We start from the raw sequence: 21,863 nt of genomic DNA on the forward strand, positions 1-21,863 counted from the left end.
ATCTGTGTTCCAGTGAGACACTTACAATGGAAGTCAATGGGGTCAATCCATAAACATTAAAATACTCACTGTTTCAAAAGTATAGACAAAAGACGTAAATAATATGTGTGTTAACATGTTTTTAGTGATAAAATCACTTACTAACTGTCACGATTGTGTAGTAGATATGAGATGAGAGGCAAGGATCTATTCGCAGGCTTTTAATGAAGGTAATGAAGATAGCAAACAATGAGGAGAACACAAAGAACCAAATGAACTCTAGACTACACACATTCAGGAAACGACAGACATTCGAGAACTGACCAAACCTGATAGAAACTAAAGGGTATATATACAAACTAGGGTAATGACCAAACACAGAACACCTGGGAACAATGATAGGGAACACATGGCTGTGATGAGGGCAAAGAATCATGGGAAATGTAGTTCAGGGGAAACTAAAGACAGAGGACAAAAACCATTACAAAATTAGAGTCCTTGAAAACATAACAGAGATTAACAGTGACATAACCACCTCCCTTAAAGGGGTGACTCCTGGTGCCCCAAAGACGGATGCGGAGGGTAGGATGATGCAGAAGGTGAGGAAGATAATCAGGTGGCCAGGGGGGTGACCACAGGGCAGGGACTGGGTCAGGAGGTTTGGGGGGCGGCCTCAGGGCTGGGATAGAATCGGGAGGTCTGGGGAGCAGCCACAGAGCAATGACAGGATCTGGAGGCCTGGGAGGCGGTCTCAGAGCAGGGACAGGAGGAGATCTGGTAGCAGGACGTGGTGGCTTAGGGGGCAGAGCCATAGAAGGTGGAGCCATGAGAACTTGAGGATTTGAGACACAGGTGGTGGAGACTGTGGTGGAATGGGCAGAGCCGTAGGAGGTGGAGATCCAGGGATTGAGGGCAGAGCAGTAGGAGACACAGAGGGCGAAGCCAAGGAAGGGTTGATGGAGGCAGACAGAGTCTGGAGAGGCTCGATGAAGGCAGGCGGGGCCTGGAGAGGTTGGAAGAAGGCAGGCGGAGCCGTGGAAGACTCAGAGGGCGGAGCTGTGGAAGACGGAGCTGTGGGATGCTCGTGGGGCGAAGCCGTGGAAGGCGGAGCCTTGGGAGGCTCACGGGCCGACGCTGTGGAAGGCGGAACCTTGGGAGGCTCAAGGCTAAGAGTCCTGGATGTCTGGGAAATTACCTCCGTGGTCGTGAGTATGGGCAGAGACTTGGGAAAGACCTCTGTGGTCGTGAACACTGGCAGAGACTCTGGAACGACCTCTGTGGTCGTGAGCATGGGCAGAGACTTGGGAATAACCTCTGTGGTCGTGAACACTGGCAGAGGCTTGGGAACGACCTCCATGGTTGTGAACACTGGCAGAAACCTGGAATGACCTCTGTGGTCGTGAGTACAGGCAGAGACTTGGGAACGACCTCCATGGTCATGAGTACAGGCAGAGACTGGGGAACGACCTCCATGGTCGTGAGTACAGGCAGAGACTGGGTACTTGCTAGAAAGACTTTGGTTGGGCCCACTCAGAAAGGGGGCGGCACTTCCACCCATAGGTACCTCACTGTTAAAAAAAAAGGTGCTGTGCTGGTTCATTTTTGTTCATAGAGGAACAAAACATACAAATGTACATTTCAAGGTACATAATAGGTACAACTGTATAACCCAAACGGCTTAACTAGAGGTACATCAAATATCCCCTGAGGTACTCCAACAAAACCATTCCTTTTATTTTCTCCCCTTTTTCTCCCCAATTTGGAATGCCCAATTCCCAATGCACTCTAAGTCCTCGTGGTGGTGTAGTGACTCGGTGGCGGAGGAAGAATCTCAGTTGCCTCCACGTCTGAGACCGTCAATCCACACATCTTATCACATGACTTGTTGAGTGCGTTACCGCGGAGACGTAGCGTGTGTGGAGGCTTCACGCTATTCTCTGCGGCATCCACGCACAACTCACCACGTGCCCCACCGAGAGCGAGAACCACATTATAGCGACCACGAGGAGGTTACCCCATGTGACTATACCCTCCCTAGCAACCAGGCCAATTTGGCTGCTTAGGAGACCTGGCTGGAGCAAAAAAACCATTCCTGTCGAAAACTCTTCCTACACTTGTTTTCAATCAATTCTCAGCTATTCTTTCACAGAACAACCTGATCGATGTCAAGCTGTCTTCAGAAGTGGACATTTCACAGAGATCATCCTGCTGTTAGTGCTTCCTCCAAATGACAGGACTACTGCTTAAAATGAGGTCAAAGTAAGAAAACGCACAAGTTGCAAGATATGCGATATTATCAAGATATTATTAAGATATTATCTTTTGTGGACAGTTGATTCGAATCACTTCACTTACATCAGCGAGGAATTCGATTTAAACTATGTAGTTCCCAACTACTAGTTCCCATAGAGGCCCATTATTGTCCGTTTTATCCCCCCTAAAATGATGAGCGTCAATAACAAGTGCGGATTTTTGGCATTGATTTGCTGCCATAGATTAATCTATATTTAATTCGTATAAATTGAAGCTAAATTGCAGTTTGCTTTTCAACAGTGATCTGCGGTGAGATTTCACTGCTGTGTTCTGACACTAGAGGTCAGTGTACTCAACACTTTTCATGTGGAAAATTTCCATCTCAAATTTTCCACAGTTTTATTTGTAAAATTTTTAATATGGAATTCATTTCTAGATTTTTGGTACTGATATCTAATTCCTCACTATATCTGGTGGACCTAATCCAAGAGGTTTTCCTTTATTAGTGTGTGCTGGCTATTCAAATCTCAAGTGGTTCTCAACCTCTTTGACTCCGAGCCCCTGCCCCAGATTCAAGGAGTGTCAATGGATTAAAATACTAATCACAATTAATTTTGTTTACATATGTTGTAGGCTTCCATCATGATTTTAACTCATTTCCAGGCCCAGACGGAATCTGTGGAATTCCGAAGAATTGTAGCCTTTGTCATTCACAAAAGTTTTACACATTCCCCACTCTTTGCATGTTTGTTTATTAAATATTTTGCCTGATTTGGGTACTCTCAGCTCCATTTAATGCATTTTATTCAGTTTAAGTGCCTTCTGCAGAGTTCCGCAGGTTTTCTCTCCAAATCAGCACAGAAAATCATCAGATTCTGTCTGGGCCTGCTAATTTCAGCATAAAGATAAAATATTTTAATATATCTTATTTAAAATAATTTGTCAGAGGCCCCGTGGAACCACTGTTTTTTCACTCAAAAATATATTTTAGCCTATTTTTTAAGACTTCTGCATTTGAATTTCACAACAAAATTCCATCAATTTAAATGGTCATTTTTTTTTAAATAAAATTAAATTAATAAAACTTTGAATATTTAGTTTTTTTACTATTTTATTTTGTTAATTTCAATTCCAATTGGGTGGAATTTTGTTATGAAATCGAAATCCTTCAATCCTAATTTGATGTATATTTTGTTCCCAATTAAATGATTGTTACTTAATTTTGGTTCAATCTGACCATTAAATAGCCAAATAGGACACTCCAGGCTTACGCATAAGATTTTTTTTTTACTGGATATCAGGAGAAGATTCACCATTATGTGCCTCATGCAAGAGGCCACCGTCTCTGAAGCATATTTTATTGGACTGTAACGGTTTTAATTCCTTTTATTATTATTTTTCAGCTGACACCTTTGAAAATATTTTTTTTAACAAAGTCAGGCCTGAATCAGTTTTAGAATTTTTAGCAAAAAATAAAACTTACATTTGTATGGGCTTTTCATCACTAAACCTTTTCTTGTATTTTAACTTGTTTTTCACCATGATAATAGGAAGCTAGCATGCCGTTAAATCACAAACAAACAAACAAACAAACAAACACAAACAAACAGACCATTAAATAATTGCTATGGCTGTGATCTGAGTCCACAATTTGTTTGGGTTTCTATGTCTTTGCTCTATTCTGGTGTTGTTCATGACACTTTGTATTTTAATTTCTTAATGTGACATTTCACAGAGCACCAATTGTCTTTGTTACATTTCTGGCAAAAAATGTTCACATCTATATTATGTGTTGCTTAGTATTAATTCTGTCTATTAAAAAAAACTTTAAGAAATAAAAGGTACCCATGCAAATCATAGGAGTCATTTAATACGTATACCACATCATTTTCCAAATGCACAGAAACTGTTGGCTTCTGGGTGAGCTTTTATTGATGAACTCAGATTTGAAGATCCACAATTCACTATCAAATCATTGGGGATTACATTTGAAATACCTCAGCACATCTAGAGATTAGAATATCAAAATTACAGACAATATACAGTGTACAGAAGCTCTATAATGGAGCATAAGAAAAGCCAATTAATGACTCTCTGAAGTCACTTTAGGCACTGGCATAGAACGCATAATAGCCAACACCCCTGGCGGAGGACGAATTGTCCTTGTTAATGTTTTCTGAAGCTATTGAGTCTTCACACTTGATTGTTGGGGAGTTCTCGTTTCCGGACTCGCCGTGAGAAATTCTCCTCCTTTTACATACAACCGAGTAAATACTTGGTTCTACAGAGTCCAAAGGTTTCAAAGATGGTGCGGTCTCCATCCAGGCTGCAGTTGGAATAAATGCACTTTCCTCTCTGGATTTGTCTTTGTCAGGTGTTTGTTCATCAATGAAATCAGTGGGACTTGGCCTGGGTGACCATGGCAAGCCAGAGGTCATTTTTCTCGGGTAGGAGCCTCTTGACCCCCATCCTGCAGTCACAGATGCAAAAGCAGAGTCTGAATAGTAGCCAAGAGAGTGAGGGCTCTGCAGAGGTAAAGATTTGAAACTGTACGGCAGCAAGGAGCTGGAATAATCACCCTCATATGCGGTCAGTTCTAACTTGTTGGCATTAGTTTGTTGGACAGAAGTCAACAGCCACCTCTGTGTGGCACCAGCATCATCGTCCTGAGGAGATAACATGCCGTTTGTTTGCGGCACTGTCCGTTCACTGTTGTAAAGGCGACTTGGAGTCAGATTGTTGACAAACTGATCCTGCAGGAATGGTTGCATGGTGTAGTGTGTGCTCGATACAATCTGTTGTGTGCGAGGTGAATCTGTTGGCGATGGTGTAAGTCTTTCACGCTCTGGAACAGTATAAATCCTGCAATTCAAGCATGGGTCAATTTTAATAATAAAATGTCAGTGATAAACCAGTGATTGCAAAAACAAGATGACTACTCACAAATCATAATTATCTCTAAAACCCTTCGCAAAAGGATTGTGGTCAATCTTGAGCTGAGTGATCTGGAAGGAAAGAATAACATAAAAATCATCTGAAGTATATCGTGTTTTTGCAGTCTGTGTTCTTGAATGTTTGTCTCAAAAGAAAAGACGTACATCGGTATTTTGATATGCTGTGACGGCGATGAACTGGTTCTCGGGAAATGTGAAGATCTGAGTCTTAGGATCTCTTCCTGTGCTTTCAATGCCATCATCTGATACTTCAACAATATGAAGCCTCGGTTGGTACTTGTGTAGAGACTGAAGGACAATCATCTGCTTATAAGACACATTGAGATGAAAATATTGAATTTATGCCATACGTATGTATTTTTAAGTGGACAGATTACAAACACTGAGCTAAGAACATATAGAAAATTAAATGAACTTACAGTCAGTGGGAAAAACAATAAATGCAGCTTTATGCTTGGCAAACTATTTTTAAGAGCAAAAAAAAAAAAAAGTCACACAAATAACATGCAATGTTACCGATGCACATTATTTATCCAAATTGTAGGCTACAGATTTTTTAAAGGAATATTCCGGGTTCAATACAAGTTCAGCTCAATTGACAGGATTTGTGTCATAATGTTGATTACCACAAATATTAATTTCGACTTGTCCCTCCTTTTCTTTAAAAAAAGCACAAATGTGTGTTCCAGTGAGACACTTACAATGGAAGTCAATGGGGTCAATTTTAGAGGGAAGCTTATAATTTGATAAAAGCACTTACGTTAATTCTTCTGTTACAACTTGTCTATTGTGTATATTTGTGTACAGGGTTGGGGAGTAACGGAATACATGTAACAGGATTACGTATTTAAAATATAAAATATAAGTAACTGTATTCCACTACAGTTACAATTTAAATCATTGGTAATTAGAATACAGTTACATTCAAAAAGTATTTTGATTACTGAAGAGATTACTTTGCATTTTATTGTCATTTGTTTCATTTAATATTTAGTCCTTTCAGATGGAAAACATTTATACATATAAATGATGTGATCCAAAGTGCATTTGAACAGCGGTGAAACACTTTCTTATGATGTGTTACATTCATACGAGCAGACAGAGAAGTACGTTTGAAGTAAGTTTGGAGCAGAAGAAATAGAAATAAACCTTGTGTAAATTGTCAGCTTTACGCTAAGATAAAATGCTATTTCTAGCCATTTTACATGCACCTGTTACCAGACACGATCATATTTATTTATCAAGAAAATTCATGTTGGATCATAATTTCTTTTTTTCTAGTAAGATCTTTGATATTAGAGCAAAAATCATATTCTTGATGATAATTTTTTTATTGTTTTCCTGTAAAAATATCTAAAAATCCTTAAAACAAGATCAATTTGATTTATCTTGTTTTAGAAACAACACTGCATAAGATATTTGGGTTTTTCAGAGAATGTATTTTTAACATGTGTATTTTGTCTTACTGTACTGGCAGAGTTTTTATAGTCAAAACAAGTGAAAAAATCTACCAGTGCTGAAGAAGTAATCCAAAGTATTTAGATTACATTACTGACTTTGAGTAATCTAACGGAATACATTACAAATTACATTTTACAGCATGTATTCTGTAATCTGTATTGGAATACATTTCAAAAGTAACCCTCCCAAACCTGCTTGTGTATTATGTCGTTTTTACAGTCGTTTTAGGGTTTGAAGTTGTAAAATTGTCTATAACTTTCCACAGATGCGGTTAGTAAGTGATTTTATGACAGTAAAATCATGTTAACACACATATTGTTTATGTCTTGTGTCTATACTTTTGAAACAGTGAGTATTTTAATGTTTACAGATTATTGACCCCATTGACTTCCATTGTAAGTGTCTCACTGGAACACACATTTGTGCTTGGAATGAGACAAAATTAATGTTTGTGGTAATCAACATTATGACACAAATGCTGCTGATTGAGATTAACTTGTATTGAACCCGGAATATTCCTTTAACCATCAGTAATTATTTACAAATAAATCTAACAAATAAATATGAGATGAAAATATTACCATGCATATATTGTTTTTTAAATGTACAGAATACAAACACTGAAATATGTATAAGAGCATTTAAAGCACATGAACTTCTAGTCAGTTGCAAAAAGCAATATATGCATCTTTATTCATGGTAATTTATTTCGTTAACAAAAAATAAGACTAACTGATGCAACAACAAAACAAACAAGCAATGTATATTGTGCCTTGAGGAACAACATTTAAACATTTGACTGGATAGTTTTAACTTTCAGTAATTGTTCTCCCCCCCTAAAAGCAAATAAATATGAGTACATTGTTTTTTGTTTTTTTTAAACACGTTTAACATCATTTTTACCTGTGCATTATTAGTATTTGCTGCCTTGTTGTTCGTTAGTTTGAGTTTACCGAAAGTAATTTCTTGTCTCATCCAGTGAGCGCCAGTGTTCGGTGATTCGGGGTGAACGTAAATCTTATTTCCTGTAATAATAATAATAATAAATTATAAATAATATTAACACGCTTTTAATGTATAATTTTGTAGTCGTCCATACCTTGCATATTATTGTCGGCTTTCCCACAGGTGACCCATTTACCGCCTTGAAATCTCCAGTGGTTCGGGTCGGCTAGAACAATCTCCACAAACACATTATAATGGGATATCAGGCTTAATCCGGTTATATTGAAACTTAGAAATGGGAACATCCGCCTGTCCAGAAAATAAAAGGATCCAAATTATTCATCACCTCCAAATCGGTGTAAATTATTATCAATTCGTTGTAAACATATATCTTTTTCTGTTTAACCCCACAGTGTAGACATTTAATTATTTTGTGTTTTTCCAACATTCCCAAATAAAATAATGTGCCTCTAAATGCCTCTGAAATAGGCTACTCACCTGCCCTGTTTGGTGATGATCATTTCTGTTTGGTGCCGGTGAAATTTGAGCCACAGCGGCCGGTTGCAGAGATACACCTGCGCTCTCAGTCCCGCTCCAGACAGAGACCCGGTACCGTGATACGAGCGGTAAGTGTTTCCAGAACCGTGTCCAAACTGATAACCTGTGCCGAACTCATTGCGTCCTGCACACAGAGACTGACAGAATCCCGTGGACGGCAGAACCGAACCGTAATGGAGCGACGTCGCGTACCTCGATCCATCCGAACCGGCGCACATGGATCCAGTCTGACTCGTGCAGGGAAACAAGGAGCACGGGTTGGAATTGTCCTGTGTTTGTTGGGATGCGCCCATCATGATATATCGATTCGAACCGAGTCCATCTAATATGTACCGACCGGTGCTGAGCAGCTCATCTTCACAAATGATCGGTGAAACTTTCCCGTCGTCCACATCTCCGTGTGAGGACAGCGCAGAACCGGATCCTTCCCCGGGCATTTCCACAGAAGGTGAGGCACACTTACCCCGGACACCTGACAGGGCCGAACCGGTTCCTTTAATGATGCTTTAATGATTCGATCTTCCTTAAATTCACTGTCGCGCACAAAAGCGTCTTCTCAGCATCACTAGAAATGACAGAATGAATTTATAAACGTCAATAAAATAATATTAAGTTGAAACTGAGATGTTTAATTTCTTCTTATGATGTTACAAATAAATGCTGGTATAGGGCATATGTCTAAATGTATTAACTTCAACAACTATTAGACAACACGTGTTCACTTGCCGTTATAGATGGACTTTTCAGTTTCGGTGCGATTTTGCGGTCTATTATAATGTGAAACTTTTTGCTTCTATTGCTATGAGTATAAACAATCCACTACGCCTCTAAACGTGAATTAAAAATATTTGTAACGCTTTCATTTTTTATCAGTATATCATTAATTAGGTTGGCAATTCATTCATAAAATATTGCTAACATTTACAGGCCTGCTGCTAAATTACAGTCAGTTATTATAGATTGCCATTTTTAAATCAATAGTTTAACAACGTTTTAGTGGAATGTGCTGTGCTGCTGTGTGCTCGTTTAATTCTACTCGTTAAAGTTGTAAAGATTGGTTATTCATCATCACTGGATTTACGGGTCTGTTAATGTTAACAGTCTTCAATTAAAGTCATCTCTGTGGGCACTTGTGTGACCTTTGGGACATTTTTGTCTTTTTCATTTTTGTTTTTTCGATCATTTTGGCTGTGTTGATGCCAACGGCATACATTTTGCCAAAGGTGTGTATTTTTGGGGGCATTTTGATATTTCAACTTCGGTTCCTATAATACATCTATAATACACAAAATAGTTACACTCAGGACCTTCAGGACAAGAATGTCCCCATTGAAACCCATTAAAACTGCAATATTTGATCCCAGTGCCATTAAAGCATAAAATCATGAATTCAGTGATATTATGCTTTCATTCAAAATGTACATTTTTAATATTTTCCACCAGATGGCGCCATCTTTCTCATGTTTAGCCTATGGAGCAAATACAAGCTTTTCCCCTATTTTCTGTTTGCTGTATTATAGAGCACTGCAGGACAACTGAATAAATGATGCAGATAAAATTGTGTGTGTGTGTTGGTATGGATGTCAGAGTGTGTTTTGTATGTGTGTATTGTGACATTTGTAATGTATATGTGTGTGTGTGTGTGTAAAAAACAACAGTGGGATTATATAAACAAACTGGCATTTAAAGGGTTAAAATCCTGAAAATGAATGAATATTTGGTAGTTATGATCAGGACTGATGTTGGTTTAAATATCTAAGTCAGTGAAAGTGGAAAATAATATTAATATATAATATTTTTATGGCAGTTTTTTGACGCGGGCATTTTTGTCCTCTAAGTTCCTGAGTGTTTTTTTTTTGTTTGTTTGTTTGTTTTAATCTGACACTGCACAAAAAATAATAATGCATCAAAATCAATGTTGTTGCTAATCACTAACATATATCAGACTGTGATAATCCCCCCCCCCCCCCCAAAAAAAAAATAATTAAAAAAAAAAAAATCCCCTTAACATTTAGTATATGGAATATAATTCATTTTGTGTGTGTGTGTGTGTGTGTGTGTGTGTTATTATTATTTTTATTATTATTATTTCATAAAAAACAACAGTGGCATTATGTAAACAAACTGGCATTTAAAGGGCTAAAATCCTGAAAATGAATGAATATTTGGTAGTTATGATCAGGACTGATGTTGGTTAAAAAAATGAACTCAGTTTTTTATCATCAAAGGACCTCTGAGTAACTTTTTGAAATTGACGCACAAGGGTTAACTTGATTAAAAAACAAATTAAAACAGCCTATATGTATAGGTATAATTGTAATTTAAATGCTCCTTCATAATTACCTACATTGCTTTGACACTGCCGGCTTGAGAGTTTTAAAATGCATTTCGACAGGGTTAAAATAATCTAGAATTTAGTTTATTGGTGTCATGTGAACAAACATAATGTTTTCGATTTTAGCATACATTCTGCCTTTAATATATATATATTGTTTATACAACTAAATTCTTGCTAACATTATGTTCGTCGTTAATACATTTTGAAATCTGTATAAAGTGCACATACTGTATTTGGGCAGGTAAAAGTAGATTATGTCTTGACACTAGTGACTTAAAGAATTTTGTCATTTTTTTAGAATTGAAATGGGAATAATAACTCTGATATATCGTTCAGAGAATTATTTTATTATAGTGTAATTAGCTTTGCATATGTCGGATATGGAGCGAATTGTAAGGCATTAAATGCGTCATTTTGAAGACGATTTAAAAAAGTTATCTTTCAGTCGCATATCCATTATCGTCTCTCACGGAGAGGTGTTTTGTTCAATGTAAACTCGACACACAGTCAGCTATGATTGAATAGGCTTGTTTAGAGACAAATAAAAGTAACATCGCTCTTTGATGAGATCAGTCACTTACCAGTTTCATCTTCATTAACTCCACAGACTCACTTTGAAAAGAGTCTTGCATGTAGATTTGGAAGAATCAATTGCAGCGATAAGAACAGATTGAAAAGTTAGAGCTGCTCGTGTTCTCCTGGTGCAGGATGAGGGGTGAGTGAGATCTGACTGTGGGCATATAACACGCTGCCAACTTTATTCATGCAGCTCTCTGGCGCACTCTACTGATGATGATGATGATGATGATGATGATGGCAGTATTTACTGTCTGTGCGGCTCAGCAGAGCTCTGTCATGTTTCATTGAGGTATCTACATTGTCTCAGATGATTCTCAAAAAATACATAAGATAAAAATAGATTGTTGACAAGAGTATATAGCTTTAAAATGAATGTGGATAGCACAGCTCAGATCATTTGATCTTCTTGGGAGAGATTGATGAGAAATGTTCGCTGACTTCAGTATCTTGGCAAATCTGAGCACAGTTTGAGACTTTAGAAACTCTAGATGAGACACAGGTGAGATTACTGGATTCTTTTTCAGGAGAAACACCTAAGATCTCATTTTGCTGTCCATTTATTCTCATTGCTGTCTTGGAGACACAACTGAGATCTCATTTATCATTTTTCTGGTAAGCATGATGAAATATGCATGGGGGTGAAAAGTGATACTAATTTGGGGCTTATTCTTATAATTCTGTCCTGTATGTTTGTGTTCAGCAAAACCCCTCTTAAAATGAAAGGCAACAGCAAAAAACAAGTCTTGACTGTGTTCCAGTTGGTACCAGATAGATCACCAGATAGAGGTGAAAACGTGACTTAACCCAAGCTTTAGCAGCCAAAACCGCGACACATTTCCCGTGTTACTTAAGTTATGACAAGATTTTGACTTGGTCTGGATGCTTTTTTTTTTTCACACTTTATGAAGAGAAAAGAACTTATCACTTCTGCTGACTGGACCAACTGGATGACCAGCGAAATACTCCTGAAATGCTTTTGATAGAAATTTTAAACTTAGGATAAAAGCACCAACTGCTACACTTGTATTAGCAACATTACTGAGAAATTACGCCACATGGTTTGAAAGTCCAACACAAAATGCAACCACATTTTCTTCCTTTCTGTTTTTCCATGAATGATACAACAGCTAGCCAAACTGTTTTGATTTTCTATGCATAGAATGTAGTTTTAGAAAAAGCAAGCTAACTGGATGCTGGAGAAAATGTTTAAAGTTTCTTAGATCCCCAATTTTGCTACCTGTGACTCAATGAAACAGATGTCCGTTTGTAATTTCATAAAAACTCTTTTGCAATAAAAGGACCCTTGTTGAGGGTCAATTAGGTCAATTATATAGCTAATAGTACAATTACCTACACATTAAAGGAATATTCCGGGTTCATTTTAAGTTCATCTCAATCGACAGCATGTTGATTACCACAAAAATTAATTTCGACTCATCCCTCCTTTTCTTTAAAAAAAGCACAAAATGTACTTTTAACAGATATATGCATTTAAACGTTCAATTTCTCTTCCAGGAAAACGGACCAAAAATATTGATGACTCATCTTGCACTCACAGGCCTATCCAAATTTGTATCCAATCAAATGCTCTCTGTAATGAGAACGCCCCTCCCCTTAATAGAGCACAACAGTGCCCGCCCACTTTCTCCAAGATAAACCAACCAGCTCTGAGGTGAATCAAAACATTACAAACTTTGATTTGAAGCATAAAAGTATTTGAAAATCACAAAGGTACAAGACTGTGTAGTTAACATCTTTAAAGGAATGTTCCGGGTTCAATAGACAGCATTTGTGTCATAATGTTGATTACCACAAAAATTAATTTCGACTCGTTCCTCCTTTTCTTTAAATGTGTGTTCCAGTGAGACACTTACAATGGAAGTCAATGGGGTCAATAATCTGTAAACATTAAAATGTTTCAAAAGTATAGACACAAGACATAAACAATGTGTGTTAACATGATTTTACTGTGATAAAATCACTTACTAACCACATCTGTGGGAAGTTATAGACAATTTTACAACTTTGTTGCCATGACGACATAACACTGTAAACCCTGTAATCCTGTTAAAACGATGACTTAAACAACATTACAGCTCAAATAATACACAAGTTTTAACAGAAGAATTAACGTAAGTGCTTTTATAAAATTATAAGCTTCACATTTCTGTCTTTAATAAACTCCAAAAATTGACCCCATTGACTTCCATTGTAAGTGTCTCACTGGAACACACATTTAAAGAAAAGGAGGAACGAGTCGAAATTAATTTTTGTGGTAATCAACATTATGACACAAATGCTGTTGACTGAGCTGAACTTGTTTTAAACTCCAAATATTCCTTTAGTGTTTTGTCCTCTGTTTGTATAATCATGTTGATTTGCATTGGTTGCTTCTAAATAATCTTTTTCTAGTAGTCTGTGATCACCAAATGCCTCATGACACAATGAAGTCAACATGAAATGCTGCTTACAACTCATTTTACTTCCATACTACGGCATATTTCAGAGTTAAACTGGCTATTCAGTTATTAAAAACAAAGTAGGGTGGGAATTACATTTTTGTATTCATGATTGAATAATCAATTATTTGATTGAAAAGATGGCAGAATAAGAGAGCTCCTCACTCACTGACTGGTTCTTCTCTACTGCATCATATGCAGTCTTGAGTATACACCCATAAATTGCCTGCCCCAATAAAAATGTGACAACTTGCCCCAACCTGACAGTTCAACCTTTCAGTTAAAATCTACTTTCATTATATAGTTGTCCTTTTCCTTCTTGTTGTATTATGTTGATTGTTTATGTGTTCACTTGCTAGATATGATGATAGTGGAAATTAAATTCATTAAAAATATTACTTTTAATTTAAGGCACTTTTGAACAACATGTTTGAAATAAACACTGCCAGGAAGGCAAGTAATTGATTCAAAACATTTTAGTTACTGAGATGTTGCCCTTGTGCCAACTTACCCATCTGACAACTATGCTATATAATATATATATATATATATGTAATGGGATTGACAAAATGATTCTTGCGTAACTGAAAGTGCTTTTGTTTAATGTGTGAGAGAGTGAGAACTCTTTTGTTTGGTGTCGTGGAGGAGAAGCCCTTTGATAGTGACGGAGCCTGTGAAATCTATGTGCAGTTCACTCGAGATACTGTAAGCTTTCATCAAAACATATTTATCCAGTTTTGATTGGTGTGAAGACAAATGGCAGCATCAGTGTGCATCAGTGTGTGTGTGCCGGTGTGGTGTACAGTGTGTTCATGTGTGCAAGACAGCAGACCAGGCCAGACTGTCACCTCACCTGCCTGAAACCTGCTGCCAGACATTTGGTTTGAGTTCCTCAGGTGCTGACCAGCATCTGTGGGCGCATTTCCACTAAAGACTTTGAACATGCAGCTGTGATGTCTCGGGCTCAGACACAGCAGGCATTTCATAACAAACCTCTAGACAATGAGTCTTCAATCAGGATGGGTTACACATTTATGAGGTTTCTTAAATGTTCTCGTGTTCCCATGAAGACTTTCACTGAACTGACCTGCAGGACGCGCTTTCATCATCAGTTCTTCAAGAAAAACACAAATGAATCAGTCATATATTTTTACCTTGCCTTGAGAAATTCGTATGTAAATGTTTACATATACACATATTTCTGGTTTAAATGAATATTAGGAAATTTGAAGCCGGTTTTACAATAATGCATTTACTCTTTAGAAGGTCTCAGACCTAGAAGTTCTAGTTTCAGTGTTTGAGAATGAGCATTTTTGGATGCCCTGTTATATAGATGTACAGATGAGCTCTTAGTATTCATTAAAGTAGAAATATCATTTTATTAAAGAAAAGATTTTTCCAACTGAATAAGAAACCAAAAAATTACTTAATGAAATGGAAACATTTTGCGGACGTCTCTTGCTTCTCAGATGTTTCTCTGGAGAAAAAGACACCAGTAATCTCACACGTGTCTCCTTTAGAGTTTCAGAAGAGATCTCAATTGTGTCTCAAACTGTGCTCAGATATGTCAAAATACCAAAGTCTGCAATCACAACTCTTGACATTTCAAGAGCAAATGCTCTGAGCTATGCTGTCCACATGTCAACAAATTACTCATTTGTGTCTTTTTTTTTTCTAACTTTAAGAGAAACATCTGAGACAGTATATTTACATGAAACATAACTGAAATCTCCTAAACTCTGATTTGAGGCACAGAAATACTTCATTCTAGTTATTCGTGTGATTTCAGTTTATGAAAAGGTTTAATGTATTAGATATGTATCATTAATAAATGCAAATAAAATAAAACGTAGTAGGCAGCATATTAAATGCAATATGGAATAAAAGGAAAAAAATGGGTCTGATTCTTATAGTTTCTTCCAGTATGTTTGACACTGTTTTCAGCAAAACCCCTCTTAAAATGAAAGGCAACAGCAAAAAACAAGATCTTGACTGTATTAAAATAATCCAGTTGGTGCTAAACAAATCTCTTTCCTGACAACAGGTTATAATGTGACTGAACTCTGGTTTTAACAGCCGAAACCGCGACACATTTCCCGTGTTACATGAAGCTGTGACAAGATTTTGACTTGGACTTGATGCGTTTTTCACTCTTTGGCAGATGCAATCCTAATTCAGTGCTTCTTTATGGGACTTTCAGTACTGATTCAATACCCTTTTTTTTGCTGAATGGAGTTCTTGATTTGGCCACACTTTTAGAAAGAGCTCTTGATGTTTCATTTTAGGTTCCTGAGATCAGTTTGTTAATTTCTGGATTCTTGAAAGCACCAAAACGTCGCTGCTTTTTTAAAGTTGTTTGTGGAACTCTTAAAAGTTTCTCCTGTGACATCAGACTGTAATTCAGTGTGTATTCACTCAAAAGAGCATTGAGTGATGTAAATGTCTTTGTCTCCATCACTGAGTACTGACTCAAATCAGGGGAATCTCTGCTGAGCTTCGGGTTTGCAGCCGATTCTCGTGTAGTGGGAGGTGTTAAAGAAAGGAGAATGATAATGATTGTGTAGTTTCAGATTCTGTGCAGCCTGATCACTCCTGACGGTTGTGATTTGTTAAATGTTGTTTCACTTGTGTATGTTTATATTTTCTTGGTGTCAGAGAAAAGCCTCCAGACACCCACAGATATAGTACTGCAATGAGAAATATGAGTGGAGTTGTGAATGTGGCCCCAGCAACACTTTGTCATGGGACTCTTGAGACCGTCTTAGGGGAAATATTTTCACATGTGTTTACAACTGTGGTGTTTCCTTGTTTTGTATTTTTCATTAATTGGTTTGTTACAACACTGCAAATAATTCTTGTACTTGTATTTTTTCTTGTTTTCGAGTAGAAATATATAAACATATCTAAAATTTGTTTCCTTGTTTTACGCATACACCTCATTCAATTTAGTTAGATTAAGCTTAAAATAAGAATAAAAAATAAAAAAACAATTTTCCATTGGGGTGGAAAAAAATAAGCTCAAGATATATCCTCTATCTGGCAGTTTTGCTTCTCAAGTGTATTTGTCTTGTTTTAACCCCCAGAGACCCAAACATAGAGATAGATGATGTATTTTCTCTTTTCCTCCTTGAATGTGTTCTTAGGAATCCACTGATAATAAAAATCTTTTTAAAAATAAAAAAATCACTTTTTGCTTTTAGGTGACTATTGTGTGACTTTAGCAAGCTTGTGACATTCAATATGCAATTGTTTTCCCACTAAGACAGTTGTTGTGATACAATTTAATACGGAGCCGCTTAGAGAACAGGGAGGAGATTTAATTTCTGACATCGTTTTTCATGCCCTCGCAATAAATTAACAATGGTTTTACTATAGATATAATGTAGTAGCCATGATTGTATGATTAGCCATGAATAGTTATCATGTTTTTTTTTTTTTTTTTTTTTTTTTTTTGTGGAAAATCTATTTTTACTGTAGTAATATTGTAGACAGTAGTAGAAATGGTTTTTGGCGGAAACCATATTTTTACAGTAGTAGTATTGTAGACAGTAACCATGGTTTTTGGCGGAAACAATATATTTACTATAGTAATATTGTAGAACGTAACCATGGTTTTGGCGGAAACCATATTTTACTGTAGTAATATTGTAGACCGTAACCATGGTTTTTGGCGGAAACCATAATTTTACTATAGTAATATTGTAGAAAGTAACCATGGTTTTTGGAGGAAACCATAATTTTTACTGTAGAAATATTGTAGACCGTAACCATGGATTTGGCGGAAACCATAATTTTACTATAGTAGTATTGTAGACTGTAACCATGGTTTTTGTCAGAAATGATATTTTTACTATAGTAATATTGTAGACCGTAACCATGGTTTTTGGAGGAAACCATAATTTTTACTGTAGAAATATTGTAGACCGTAACCATGGATTTGGCGGAAACCATAATTTTACTATAGTAGTATTGTAGACTGTAACCATGGTTTTTGTCAGAAATGATATTTTTACTATAGTAATATTGTAGACCGTAACCATGGTTTTTGGCAGAAACCATAATTTTACTATAGTAATATTGTAGACTGTAACCATGGTTTTTGGAGGAAACCATAATTTTTACTATAGTAATATTGTAGACCGTAACCATGGATTTTGGAGGAAACCATAATTTTTACTATAGTAATATTGTAGACTGTAACCATGGTTTTTGGAGGAAACCATAATTTTACTATAGTAATATTGTAGACCGTAACCATGGATTTTGGCAGAAATAATTTTACTATAGTAATACTGTAGACCGTAACCATGGTTTTTGGCAGAAACCATAATTTTACTATAGTAATATTGTAGACCGTAACCATGGTTTTTGGCAGAAACCATAATTTTATTATAGTAATATTGTAGACCGTAACCATGGTTTTTGGCAGAAACCATAATTTTACTATAGTAATATTGTAGACCGTAACCATGGTTTTTGGAGGAAACCATAATTTTTACTATAGTAATATTGTAGACCGTAACCATGGTTTTTGGCAGAAACCATAATTTTACTATAATAATATTGTAGACCATAACCACGGTTTTTGGCGGAAACCATAATTTTACTATAGTAATATTGTAGACCGTAACCATGGTTTTTGGCAGAAACCATAATTTTACTATAGTAATATTGTAGACTGTAACCATGGTTTTTGGAGGAAACCATAATTTTTACTATAGTAATATTGTAGACCGTAACCATGGATTTTGGAGGAAACCATAATTTTTACTATAGTAATATTGTAGACTGTAACCATGGTTTTTGGAGGAAACCATAATTTTACTATAGTAATATTGTAGACCGTAACCATGGATTTTGGCAGAAATAATTTTACTATAGTAATACTGTAGACCGTAACCATGGTTTTTGGCAGAAACCATAATTTTACTATAGTAATATTGTAGACCGTAACCATGGTTTTTGGCAGAAACCATAATTTTATTATAGTAATATTGTAGACCGTAACCATGGTTTTTGGCAGAAACCATAATTTTACTATAGTAATATTGTAGACCGTAACCATGGTTTTTGGAGGAAACCATAATTTTTACTATAGTAATATTGTAGACCGTAACCATGGTTTTTGGCAGAAACCATAATTTTACTATAATAATATTGTAGACCATAACCACGGTTTTTGGCGGAAACCATAATTTCACTATAGTAATATTGTAGACTGTAACCATGGTTTTTGGAGGAAACCATAATTTTTACTATAGTAATATTGTAGACCGTAACCATGGTTTTTGGCGGAAACCATAATTTCACTATAGTAATATTGTAGACCGTAACCATGGTTTTTGGCGGAAACCATAATTTTACTATAGTAATATTGTAGACCGTAACCACAGTTTTTGGCGGAAACTATAATTTCACTATAGTAATATTGTAGACTGTAACCATGGTTTTTGGAGGAAACCATATTTTTTACTATAGTAATATTGTAGACCGTAACCATGGTTTTTGCCAGAAACCATATTTTTTCTATAGTAATATTGTAGACCGTAACCATGGATTTGGCGGAAACCATAATTTTTACTATAGTAGTATTATAGACTGTAACCATGGTTTTTGTCAGAAACGATATTTTTACTATAGTAATATTGTAGACCGTAACCATGATTTTTGGAGGAAACCATAATTTTTACTATAATAATATTGTAGACCGTAACCATGGTTTTTGGCAGAAACCATATTTTTTCTATAGTAATATTGTAGACCGTAACCATGGATTTGGCGGAAACCATAATTTTACTATAGTAGTATTGTAGACTGTAACCATGGTTTTTGTCAGAAACAATATTTTTTACTATAGTAATACTGTAGACCGCAGCCATGGTCTTTGGCAGAATCCGTATTTTTACCACAGTAATATTGTAGACCGTAACAGTGTTTTTATCGGAAGCCATATTTTTGATATAGTAATATTGTGGACATATTTTTACTATAGGAATATTATACACTGTATTAACCATGTTTTTTGGCGAAAACCATATTTTTACTATAGAAATATTGAAGACCGTAGTAACTATGGTTTTTGGAGGAAATGGTTTACAATGAACAATGGTTTTGCTAATCCTATTGTGCCCAGAGAGTAACCATGGTTTTAGTATAGTAATATTGTAATAAAGACTGTAGTAACCATGGTCAATCTTTTGGTTAATGCAGTATGGTTTTATTGTAAATACCATGGTTAAACTACACTAATTGTAGTAAAACCATGGCATAACCACACAAAATTGTGATTAATATGACCATAGTTTTCATTTAAAATATGGTTACTGTAGTAAAACCAGGGTTAATTTGTTGCGAGAGAATGCAATAAATTCCTCTCTGTCCTCTGACGAGATCCGTAGTTTAGAGTGTATGCTACTGTTATGTGTTGTTATTTTTATCATTAATATTTATTTTTTAAGTACTGTAGACGTTGTAATTCTGCTACCCTGGGAATCTGAGGGTTAAGGATGTTTAGATTTTCTAGCTGGAAAACAAGATTCAAAGAAACAAAATTCTTTTTTGCAGTATATATACATTTGTGCAAGCTTGTGTACCTGGCATGTGTCTCAAATGTTTACTGGAATTGTAGTGTCCTGTAAGGTTGTTCATGTCAATCGGTTATTGTGCGATTGGTGTGGCAGGACAGTCAGTGGGGAGTTTACTCAAATACTCACTTCCCCTGTGCTTTCTTTTTGACACGTCTAAAGGGCCCTTTCTGTCGTTCTGCCACTCTTCCCTGTCGTTTCCAGGCGGGGTGGAAGAGCCGTGACCTCGGCAACAGTCTTGGCAACATCGTTTTGGAACAGCAGAAGGGTCGAGTGTAGCGAGCTGCCAGATACACGGCGATATGAACATGATTTATAGAACAGAAATGGCCATTTCGGTTTCATTTCAGACATTACCATAGCACTGTACTGCTTTGTAATGCAGTTTGCTCCACACTGGGTTTGAACTAAAACAAACCTTACAGACATTTATGTAGAGATGCATAATTCCCGACAGCAATCTGAAATAGACAGATTGTCAGATTGAGAATTGGGTGAGTATTTGGACGCCAGAAGGTCAAGGCCCTCTTTGACTCTCTCTTTTCACCCCCCCATGTCTATATTTATGGTGTGGTCCTGTCTCATGTATAGAACAACAGCAGGAGCGGAGCAGCACATTTGGTCCCCAGCGTGGGGGCTGTTGGTAAGCCGACAGCGTTCCAGCTCTCCCGTCGAGCCTCTCTTCTGTTTCTCTGTGAATATTCCGGCTTTCCTCATTTGCATCTTCTAATTACATCCTGTTAGCATCATTTTGTACTTGACGCCCCTCTAAAGCAAATGAAGGAATACAGCCACTTGTAAAGAATACAATCATGTTGTTAAAGATATTGACTTCTGTAAGAGGAAACATTTCCCATGTCATCAGAGTATTCCCGAGTGCTTTGTTTAATTAAATCTGGACACTTTGAGGATTAAATATTAATTACTCACCCCTGACCAACAGTTTCAAATCAAAGTTTGCGATGTTGTGATTCATCTGTTTGGTTTGGTTCATGGCGCACAACTCTTTTATGAAGGATTTTATGAAATTACTATGGAAAAAAGGAATGGGAAAAACACTTCCTGAAGCAAGATGGCTGGAAAGGTTGCCACTGTTGCACTCTATTGTCTTTGTAAAAAGGAGCGGGGCCATTTCCGTATTTCCTATATTCCAACATGTCCGAAGTATGCGGAGCCTGATGTTACTTTGTGAAAACCGAGTTCTGTCGGTTCTTAGCATTCCATCACTCAGACGGCTGTATAAAGCTTCAAACTCACACTGGTGAATATAATCAAGCTTCATTTGACTCATTGATTGATTTATTGTTTCTGTTGTTAATCACTTTCCCAAAGGTATTTTGTAAGCTCTTTATCTGCACCGGCGCAAACTTAATCCAGAGGTAATTAATCCGATTTCTGTAGGTGCAGCACAGATAATCAAATATGAAGCATGACATTAGTTTCTGACAATGATAAACTCAATGTATCATCTTCAGCTCATCTAAAGTAAATTCATTTGTATAGTTTGACTTTCCTGTCACTGCTTGTCTAATGGGATGCAATAGACCATTTCCTTTAGGTTTGGAGAACGTTCCCCTAACATTCTCCTAACCTCTATATCCCAATATCCTTTCTGCAACCCTGCGGTATATCAATAGTAGACCAATCCATGTCTTGCTCTGATTCATTCTGTAATTAATCATTCAAATAAGTTCAACACATCATCACACATGATATGGAAAATTAAATAAATGTGCAAAATTTGAATCTGCCC

At 36.6% G+C, this 21,863-nt stretch overlaps 1 protein-coding gene across 2 annotated transcripts; it reads right to left on the bottom strand.

The window, feature by feature from the left end:
* Nucleotides 1–4,146: 4,146 nt before the first annotated feature.
* LOC127453127 (eomesodermin-like) lies at nucleotides 4,147–12,896 on the bottom strand. Of its 2 annotated transcripts, none has more exons than XM_051719302.1 (7): nucleotides 11,070–12,896; nucleotides 8,091–8,715; nucleotides 7,747–7,901; nucleotides 7,551–7,672; nucleotides 5,331–5,492; nucleotides 5,176–5,237; nucleotides 4,147–5,094 (listed from the first exon to the last, which is right to left on the bottom strand). In XM_051719302.1, exons 2-7 carry the CDS (start codon nucleotides 8,585–8,587, stop codon nucleotides 4,338–4,340), a joined length of 1,755 nt encoding a protein of 584 aa, XP_051575262.1. In that variant the 5' UTR covers nucleotides 8,588–8,715; nucleotides 11,070–12,896; the 3' UTR covers nucleotides 4,147–4,337. The 2 variants fall into 2 exon arrangements, with proteins under 2 accessions (XP_051575262.1, XP_051575263.1); XM_051719303.1 differs by having other exon boundaries at nucleotides 5,331–5,489; nucleotides 11,070–12,895.
* Nucleotides 12,897–21,863: the final 8,967 nt, after the last annotated feature.

This window comes from Myxocyprinus asiaticus, chromosome 15 (assembly GCF_019703515.2).
Source record: "Myxocyprinus asiaticus isolate MX2 ecotype Aquarium Trade chromosome 15, UBuf_Myxa_2, whole genome shotgun sequence".
NCBI classification, from domain to species: domain Eukaryota; kingdom Metazoa; phylum Chordata; class Actinopteri; order Cypriniformes; family Catostomidae; genus Myxocyprinus; species Myxocyprinus asiaticus.

Excerpts from the sequence above, each read along its gene's own strand:
- LOC127453127 (XM_051719302.1), bottom strand. The coding sequence starts at position 8,587 with ATGCCCGGGGAAGGATCCGGTTCTGCGCTGTCCTCACACGGAGATGTG. Across the intron at positions 7,673-7,746 it reads AGCCGACAATAATATGCAAG|GAAATAAGATTTACGTTCAC; the intron begins GTATGGACGACT and ends TTATTATTACAG. Across the intron at positions 5,493-7,550 it reads CAAATACTAATAATGCACAG|CAGATGATTGTCCTTCAGTC; the intron begins GTAAAAATGATG and ends GTGTCTTATAAG.